The sequence below is a fragment of the Diabrotica virgifera genome, chromosome 4 (assembly GCF_917563875.1).
Source record: "Diabrotica virgifera virgifera chromosome 4, PGI_DIABVI_V3a".
Classification (NCBI taxonomy): Eukaryota; Metazoa; Arthropoda; class Insecta; order Coleoptera; family Chrysomelidae; genus Diabrotica; species Diabrotica virgifera.
Window position 1 is genome coordinate 12,507,031 of NC_065446.1, and position 10,549 is coordinate 12,517,579.

Sequence of the window (10,549 nt, forward strand, 5' to 3'; positions counted from 1 at the left end):
ATTGTTTACGGTTGAACATCCCGCACGAAAACTAGCTTGTTCTTCAGCTTGCTTTCCTTGAATTTCTTGTTCTATTTTATTTTTAATATCCTGGAATATAATCTTCCAATGCTGTTAATGACTGCTATTCCCCTATAGTTTTTGGGGTTATTTCTAGGTCCCTTCTTATGTATGGGAGTAATATGTGATGTTAGCCATTCATCTGGTACTTTTTCTCCATTTAGACATCTTTCGAAAAGTTTTTTAAACATATCACATAGTTTGGGTGGTTCATATTTCATAGTTTTAATAGCTAAATACGTAAGTCATTCTTATAAAAATGTTATACAGCACTATCTTACAATACTTTCTACGATGGCCATTAATACTCAGGTCAGCGGATATATCCACTGATTTATTGTTGTTCCCTTGTTTATAATTGTTACACCTCGAGCAATATCGCCCAACTGAGCTGAACATTAACGAGTTTTTTTAAAATATTATAGTACTGTAAATAACCCCAATCGGTCATAATAGAATGTTGATATACCTCCAAAATTAAATCCAAAAAATAATAGGAAGTATCAAAAATGTCGGGTAAAAAGTAATAAAACGTAATAGAGTGCTAGCCAAAAGTGTTTCCTCCTCGTGTTTTTGAAGGGTTACACTTATACAGGGTGTCCAGAAACTCTACCGACAAATGAAGACAGGAGATTCCTCAGATAATTTTAAGACAATTTAACCCAATTCACCTAGTCCGAAAATGCTTGCTAAGGGAGCTAGAGCTCTTTGAAGATGGCGCCATGTAGTTAGTTTTTCTTAGATACCTTCAGTGCGCTTCTATCTAGAAAAACGAAAATGTTCATACATATTTACTTTCCAGAAATGAATCGATTTCATCCATTGCGAATTTCTAGTACCGGTCTTGGGCGTCCGTTTTGGGTAGGGAAACGGTTATTTTATTGCATAACTTTTTTGTCTTCAACTGTTAAGCATTTTTGATACTGGATTATTAAATTATGAGGTATTTTAGTACTAAAAGGTACTCTTACTTTAAGTCGGTAGGACACACCGTTTTCTAGAAAAATCAATTTGAAAGTTTTTAAATTTGGGAATTTGAAAAAAAAATTGAAAAAAATTGAAAAAAATTAAAAAAAAAACGATGTATTTTACCAACTTAAAGCAAAAGTATGTTTTAGTACTCGAATATCTCATAATTGAATAATCTAGTGTCAAAAATACTTAAAAATTAATGACAATAAAATTATGCTATAAAATAACTGTTGAACTACCCAAAACGGACGCCTATGACCGGTACTAGAAATTCGCCATTAATGAAATCGATTAATCTCTGGAATATAAATAAATGTACCAGTTTTCATCTTTCTAAATAGTTTTTTTTTAATATTTTTTATTTTTAATTCGAAGAACGAAAAATTTTCAAATCGATTTTTCTAGAAAACGGTGTGTCCTATCCACTTAAAGTAAGAGTACCTTTTAGTACTAGAATACCTGACAATTTAATATTTCAAAGTAAAAATTGCTTAAAAATTAAAGACAAAAAAGTTAGGCGATAAAATATCCGTTGCCCTGCCCAAAACGGACGCTTATGACCGGTACTAGAAATTCGCAATGGATGGAATCGATTCGTTTCTGGAAAATAAATTAGAGTACCAATTTTTGTTTTTCTAAATAGAAGCGTTCTGGAAGTATTTAAGAAAAACTAATTACATAACGCCATCTTCAAAGAGCTCTAGCGCCCTTAGGAAGCATTTTCGAACTAGGTGAATTGGGTTAAATTGTCTTAAAATTATCTAAGGAATGTCCTGTCTTCGTTTGTCGGTAGAGTTTCTGGACACCCTGTATAATAGTGAATTTTGGAACTTTTCTTTAATTTATTTATAAAATTCAGGATAAACTCAAACAAAATTAGTATTATTGAATAGATATCGCCAATACCTTTCAAACGGGATATCACTTGCCATAAGGTCCCATTTATATCGGTTAAAGGGGCCCTGTGACGTCATTTGTCACTATTACGTCACCTGTTACGTCTAGTTTAGAAGTCTACATCCGTTTATTTACTATCTCCAAATTTCACTAATATAAGTACAACCGTTCCAAAGATACGACGGGAGGGGACTTTCAGTTAACACAGTATTCGCGGTGTGCAAGTACTTGGAAGGGGAAACGAGAAACGACCGTGCGCGAGTCGCGGAGAAATATTGCAACTATCTTAAATAATTCATATTGTCAATTGAAATTGTCAAATTGACGTATATTTCATACCTTCTGTCAATGAAGCAGAAAAATTATATATTGCTCCACAATATTGATATGATTTGCAATTATTATATAAAAGTAAATTTAATTAATTGTATTTTGCTTGCAGTACTGCATTTTAATAACTAATTTTATTTACTACATACAATTGTTGACGTTTTCATAACATAACCTGAATCTTATTTTTTCTTCTTATTATTTTTTTTGGACTATGGCCTGGACAATTATCCAGTATCCAGGGACTAATATAATTGGCCAATATAATTAAAAGTGAGAATTTTAGTATAGAGCGTAGAAATAGGGGTCGCTTTGCCGAACTTGCACGGTCCCAATATTCAGCAACTAAACGTAGCATATTATGCAAAAGAAGACAGATCAAGAACATAAATAATTGGTGATTAGAACTAATCTCAAAATCAGTAATAAAAGAAATAAGTAATTACAAGTTAATGATGTAATCAGACTCATACGAAAATGAATATTCAGTAGGTATTGATAGAAATGTTAACATTTCTATTCTACTAGAAGAATACGTTTCTGTATTCCAATCAGAGATTTATGCAAACTTGCGCTATGTAAGAGAAAACAACATGATATAATAGGGATTTTCATCGACTGTCATTTGTTTCGAGCTTCTGTCATGTGTCACATAATATTAATATATCTACGCCATACGTCTTTGGTTTGTATCATTGGTATATAATAATAATAATAATAATAAAGACTTTTTATTCATTTGGTATGTAAAACAAATAAGCATATATTTATAGCACACTGAAGAATATAGAACAAAAGCAAAAAAGTTAAACCCTATTGGGATAACATTAACTAATTAAAAAGGAACCTAACTTACAAAAAAAGGTGGGGAAAAAAAACTAAATATTAACCAAGTACTCAAAAAAATATTTTTTTTCAAACTCATCATTGAGAAAAAAATTCTTTCAAAACAGCCCAACCAAAAATATGTCCATGAAGCTCAATGCACAACACAATTGTTAAGCAATGTTATTGTTTATCAAAAAGATATAAACGAAATTTATACTTGAATTGATTAATTGAATATAGTTTAATATTATGAGGAATTGAATTATACAGCTTTACTGCGCTGTAGGTAAAACTCCTTTGGAACCAGGCTGATCTGTGTTGTGGCATTGTGAAAGTGTCTTTCAATCTCACGTCTCGCATATGGATTTCCTTTCTTCGGACGAGCTTTTGTTTAAGGATAGTGGAGGTGTTTGGCATCAGAAGTAACTTGTGAATAAAGTTACCCAGATGATATGTGCTTCTATTTTTCATATTAAGCCAACCGCATTCTTTTATTTTATGTGAAATGTGGTCATATTTTCTAATCCCGTAAATCAGTCTACAACAGGAGTTTTGCATTTTCTGTATCCTATTCTTCTCCGCCTCCAGTAGACGTGGCATAAAAATAAAATCACCATAAGAGTAATGAGACAGGACAAGGCTCTCACAAAGAAGCTTTTTTAAGTCTTTACTTAAAATGTGACGATTCATAAAAATGAGTTTCAATGATGAAAAAGCTTTTTTGTTAATGTTTTTGACATATTCCTGAAATCTTAGATTTTCGTCAAATATAATTCCAAGGTTTCTAGCTGAGGCTGTGAATGGTAAACTAACATGATCGATTTTTATGCTTGAATTGTTTTTTACAAGTTGACGTTGGACTTCATTTGCGATACATAATAGTTTTGATTTGGTGGAATTAAGTTTTAAGTTGTGTTCGTCGGAGAGTACTTTTATTATTTCAAGATCAGAATTAATTTTATCCAAAGCATTAAATAAATCTACTTTATCGAAACTAAGGTACAATTGAGTGTCGTCAGCGTAAGCAACTATGCTGCAGTATTGTAAAGAGTTAATAATATCAGTAGTGTAAATTAAAAACAATAATGGAGAAAGAATTGACCCTTGGGGTACACCTGAAAGAATATTTATTGGGGTAGATTGTTTGTTATCTACAGATATTTTTTGTGTTCTATTTAATAAAAAAGATTGTATTAGGTTTACAGATTCTGCCTCAAACCCATAGTATCGCAATTTTGAACATAACAACTCATGGTCTACGGTATCGAACGCTTTGGAGAAATCTAAAAGAACGAGCAGACTTATTTGATGTATATACCAATAACGTATGATGTAGATACATATATTAATATTATGTGACACATGACAGAAGCTCGAAACAAATGACTGTGAATGAAAAACCCTATTAGAAAGTAACCGATCTGTATAGCATTTTGTTGTTTTTGTCGAACAATCGGGCAACGTCGAATATAGGGCTTTTCATTCACAGTCATTTGTTTCGAGCTTCTGTCATGTGTCACATAATATTAATATATCTACGACATACGTTATTGGTATATACGGTATATGCAATAATACAAACCAAAGACGTATGACGTATATGTATTAATATTATGTGACACAGGACAGAAGCTCGAAACAAATGACAATCGATGAAAAGCCCTATATTTAGATCGTCAGTTGTCAGTAGTGCTTTTCATCGATTGTCATTTGTTTCGAGCTTGTGTCATGTGTCACATAATATTAATATATCTACGTCATACGTCTTTGGTTTGTATCATTGGTATATATAACAAGAATAAAAAACCGCTAAACGTCGTAAAAATGAGTGGCGCATACAATATTCCAGCTACAAAAGATCTGATATGAAAATTACGTGGCGCGAAAATGTATTTTCATTTTGATGCAAAACAAAATTCTAGTTTTATTTTAAAAGATTTTTCCATAATATTTGCTAAATTTGAAGTAAACGCGCCACAAAAGAGTTTCAAAATTCAAACTGTATCAAATTTACTCTTTTGTGGCGCGTTTACTTCAAATTTAGCAAATATTATGGAAAAACCTTTTAAAATAAAACTAGAATTTTGTTTTGCATCAAAATGAAAATACATTTTCGCGCCACGTAATTTTCATATCAGATCTTTTGTAGCTGGAATATTGTATGCGCCACTCATTTTTACGGCGTTTAGCGGTTTTTTATTCTTGTATCAGGAGTTTTTCAAGTTATATACAAATTAAATGTATGAAGTTGAATGCAATTTTTCTCGATTACACGTCAAGCTTTATAAATGGTCACCTTTGTCGCATTATCTCCCAAATGATCTAGTGACCATCGAATGTATACTAGATTTTTTTTCTAGTCGAAATAGAATAAATAAAAATATTGGGATGGCCGGTAAATGAACTCAGATTATCCGTTACAGATCAAATTTAGCGTCGTAACCACTACAACTACATAAACCATTTCGTGAATAATAGTTAATTGGATTATACATTTCTAACTTAAGACTTCTAAACGGCTTAACCGATTTTGATCACTAAACATGAGTTTGAAACGTATTGACAAGTAGTATCTTATGCATCTGAGTTCAAGTATGAAAACTAGACTCTAAATGGGAAGGGCCGTAAAATCCACACCCTTGGACCAAAATGGAGATATGACATATGGATGGACGAGTCTTTTCCTATTCTTTAAGATGGGATGTGGCCCAATTTTCAATTCAGTCAGGTTTAAAAAATCGAAAATTTCGTGTATATATAGTGTCGCTTGTAGGGGTGTTGTGCGCCACTGGTGAGAACTGCCGTTCTCTGTGGATAACGTATGACGTAGATATATTAATATTATGTGACATATGACAGAAGCTCGAAACAAATGACTGTGAATGAAAAGCCCTATAGTATGAGAATAGCATGAAGATCGTTAGTGAGCGCTCACAACGAGGCGACGACCCTCGCTCCCTAGTATTGCTCGTACTGCTCGTACCATATAGACGGAGAGGCAGCGCTGAAAAATCTCTTTGAATTTACTAAAGCTAAATTTCTTACAGTTGATTACTGTGATTGTGTGGAGAAACATACTGCGGTTGGTCAAGCGAAACGTAGAACAGGGGTTACTGAGAGGGCATCAAAGTTGCTTTCCTACGAAGGTAATTAAATCCATTCATCAAGGCTGAAAATCAGTACACACATTCCAAATTGAATATAAATAAAAGTTATTATAGTCGGTCAGCTGTATGACAGGACAGAGCCGGTCGGTCGGCCCCAATGAATGTTCAGGGTTATTCACTATATTTTGATCCCCTTGTAATCGGCTTTATTTACAGAAATAGAAAAAAATGTAAAATACAAAAGTTATTCGATTTTTTATTATGATTTTTTGACCTATATGTCGTACTAGCGACGTCATCCATCTGGGCGTGATGACGTAATCGGCTATTTTTTAAATGAGCATAGGGGTCGTGTGCTAGCTCATTTGAAAGGTTATGCAATTCTCTATAGAGTACTATAAACATTAAGATCATTATTTATACAGGGTGTCCAAAAAAATTTTGAATTATTAATTAAACAATTAATTTAATTAAAAATTGTTTTTTGGACATTCTGTATAATTAAGCATGTTAATGTTTATATTACTGAATAGGTAATTGAATTAACTTTCAATTGAGCTAGCACTCGACCCCTATTCCTATTTAAAAAAAAATAGTCGATTACGTCATCACGCCCAAATGGATGACGTTACTAGTACGATATATATATGTCAAAAAATCATAATTTAAAAAACGAATAACTTTTGTATTTTACATTTTTTTCTAATTCTGTAAATAAAGCAGTTTACAAGGGGGTCAAAATATAGTGAATGACCCTGTACAATCACTGGGGTCGACCGACCGACTCTGTCTCGTCATACAGCTGACCGACTATAATAACTTTTATTTATATTTAATTTAGAATGTGTGTACTGATTTTCAGCCTTACTAAATGGATTTAATTACCTTCGTAAGAAAGCAACTTTGATACCCTCTCGGTAACCCCTGTTCTACGTTTCGCTTGACCGACCGCAGTATCTTTCTCTACACAATCACAGTAACAACTGTGAAAAATCTAGGTTTAGTAAATTCAAAGGGATTTTTCAGCGCTGCCTCTTGGACTAATATTATCGATCGCCAGGTAAAATAAAAATGCGTTATTTTAAATGCGAGCGTTCATGAAAATAAACAGTACGATACAATGCTCTAGACTAGGATACGATGCGATGGTCTCCGTTGTGAATGCACCCTTAGAAGCTCTAGGCTTGACTTTGGGCTATTGTGGTGGGAATGATTGGAAGAATTAGACAAACTGTTCGAACATAACAGTGTTAGACAGATATAAATTCTAGGTCACAGGGTGATATATGACGATAAAAGATGTTATGAATCGAGCACATTGAACAGACCTACGCTAGTAAGGTGCATACTGAGGAAAATAATCACAAATCAGCAGCTTCCCCATTGGCTTTGTGCCAGTCAAGGCGAATGTTCAGTAATATGTGTAGACTGTATACGCTAGTAAATTACTCCAATTATTGGAATAAGAAACATGAAATAAAGGAAGATGCACAGTGAGTTAATTTACTACAGTACGACTAGTTTATAACAATTGACGTCCAAACAAAATACTACCACTACTCATAAGACGAGAGATCTTGTCGCCAGAATGTGTAGGTAGGTACACAATACGAAAAAAATATCAAGTGGAAAACCTTCATCAATGTGCGTAGGTGAATATCAGTATAGTGGAGGAAAGTATGCTAAATTTGCAGTTACTCGAGCGTTATGGGGACCTACTGCGTTGTGAAGAGTAGGTCCCAAAACCAAAAAAAGTTAAGTAAAGTTTTCCATTTTAGTGGGGACTTTCCATTTATTAATTTCGTTTAATCGTTTTTTCCGATTATAGCGCCATCTATCCATAATCCGAAAAATATCTCGAATAAAAGTTACCTATTTTTACGTAAAGACTCCAAATCTACAATAAAAATTAGGTGCTCCTATTTTAAAGTGACCTCCACCCCACCTCCGTAGGGGTCGTTTTTGGTACCATTCGATAAATCTTTCATAAATATTGAATACTTACTTGTGTTTTGCAGTTTTTCGATCTAATGTTCATTTCGTGAAATATCGCGGGATTCGTATTTAAAATTCGAAATTTACCCCCACCCCTCCTCTCCGAGGGGGGTCGTGTTTGGTATCATTCTATAGATCTTTGAAAAGTATTTAACACGTATTTTTTAGTTTTTTGATCTGACCTTCATGTCGCAAAATATTCGCTTTTTTTGTGAAACTTCATGACTTGCCCATTTCCTTACGGCTCGCTCTAATCGTCATATTTTTGAAATATACACTCTTTTGCATGTACTTACCTTACCTTATCTTAATCTAACGATTTCGAGTTTTTCTAAGGAGAGATTTTTTTTCGGACCCCCTTAACGAACTCCCCTGTATTAGGAGCCAATATATGGTAGAGGTACATTTACAGGGTACAAGGTTTCTCCCCATATTATAATCTGACGTGCTCGAGTAACTGCAAAATCCCCGCTTGGGCTCCCCTACCATAATGTTAGCATTTGGAAGACACATAATATAACTTGTTATTTGTTATATAGATATATATTGACTTAAAATTATAAATCATCTTTATTGAGTCAAGAAAGTATTACTGGTATTTGTTCAAACATACATAGATTTTCATAAATATTTTATCGTTTTAGGAATTTTGAAGAAACAGAAACAACAGTAAGAGACACTACTGGAGATATAAGTTTAAAATTAACACCAAAGTCAATTACGACAGTAGTATACTCAAAATAAAACCAATTCATAATTATGTATAACTTGATTGAATATAAATATTTTAATGCTTTGATTGTTTTTTAAATTTACCTTTAATAACAAATATGACTTTAAATAGAAGGAGTGTATCTATCTTTATAAATAGAACAGGATGCTAATACTATAAGATATGCTTACCACACAGTCGTCTTTGTCAGCAGCCTACCGGAACTACAGAAACTTGGATGGTGTTTTGCAATAATAGTCTAAGCCACATAATATGTATATTATATATTGTTCAGAGTAAATGAGCATATTGCATCAATCTACGTTAAAAAAAATCACTGATAGAAAATATTGGTTCTGTATTTTCTTATAGTCTAAAATCCATAATATATCGTCTTGGTATGGTTTGAAATCAACATATCAAGCACATTTTTGGGAATTTTTTTCGAAATTATGGTAGAATTATTTTATTTTCCAATTAATAGTCATATTAAGTACAACTCAAAGAATATTAAAAAAAATCAATCCAAAATATTAAAAATATGCCATTGGTGACAAATTTTGAGAGGCAGCTAAAAAAAAATGGATTTTGCGGTTTACATCTGAATCCGTCATTGGATCATACGAAACAAAAAATTCAAAAAGATTTAATTAACTTACGAGATTCTCGAGGTAGCAACGTCGAGTTTTCTTATTTTTAATGATTTTTGAATTTTTGGCACCATTCAGGAGTCAAAAATACGAAATTTTTGGTAACAATTTTTTGAAAATCAAATCTTTGAAATTTTACTATTTCTGGACAAAAAATAAGCAAAAAACAAAAAATATTTCAACGTTGTTACCTCACGAAATGTCTAAAGAAAATATATGCAAAATTTCAGATAGATCGGTTAAGTAGTTTTTCAGTTACAATGCCCAATGCATTTGAAAAAGCAGTTTTGAGAAAAATGCGTTTCACGTTTTGACAACTGCATCTTCATCTTCTTATTTGTCTGCCAAATCGTAAAACAATGCACATTGGAATATGTTTTTTGAATCGCGGAGTAATATACAAAAGAGAAGGCGAACAGTTGTTTAACGTTTCTCACTACGCTCAAGCGTGCTGAAAGCGAGTCGAAGGTAGGGATATTCAACACTAGGCCGGGCCGAAATTTTTTTTAAATTTTTCTACACGGCTAGTTGCCAAAAGTTGGGACTAGTATTTATATAATCCTATACCAAATTTGGGCCGGTTTAAAAAACATTTAACCGGGCCCCCTGGCCCTTAAAAATTTTTTTTAGGGTCGAATTTTTTTTTTAAGTTCTTGTACAAGGCTAGTTGCTATAAGTTGTAACTAGTATTTATATAATCCTATACCGAATTTGGGACGATTTAGAAAGTAACTAACCGGGACCCCCGGCCTTTAAAGAATTTTTATATTGTTAAAAAAATGTTTGACGCTATTAAAAAAGCTTCTGTTGTCATATTATATTATTAAGCAAAAGAAAAATAATACAGTAGACAGGAAAAATACTTAAGCTTTTAAATGCCGTTTTAGAAGATCTAAACCAGCGGTTCTCAATCTTTTTGAGTCATGTACCACCAAATACTTTTTATTATTTTTGGTACCACCTAACTGAACTACCTATCTGGTTGAATGATCTGATTA

General features: G+C 32.8%; 1 protein-coding gene across 1 annotated transcript in view; it reads left to right on the plus strand.

Annotated features, from left to right (window-relative positions):
• Positions 1-8,985, plus strand: part of LOC114326283 (lysosomal acid glucosylceramidase) — a 43,240-nt gene extending 34,255 nt beyond the window's left edge. The window contains exon 9 of the mRNA XM_028274592.2: positions 8,834-8,985. Coding sequence (XP_028130393.2) covers positions 8,834-8,933 — 100 coding nt within the window. The 3' untranslated portion in view covers positions 8,934-8,985. The remainder of the gene's footprint in view (positions 1-8,833) is intronic.
• Positions 8,986-10,549: the final 1,564 nt, after the last annotated feature.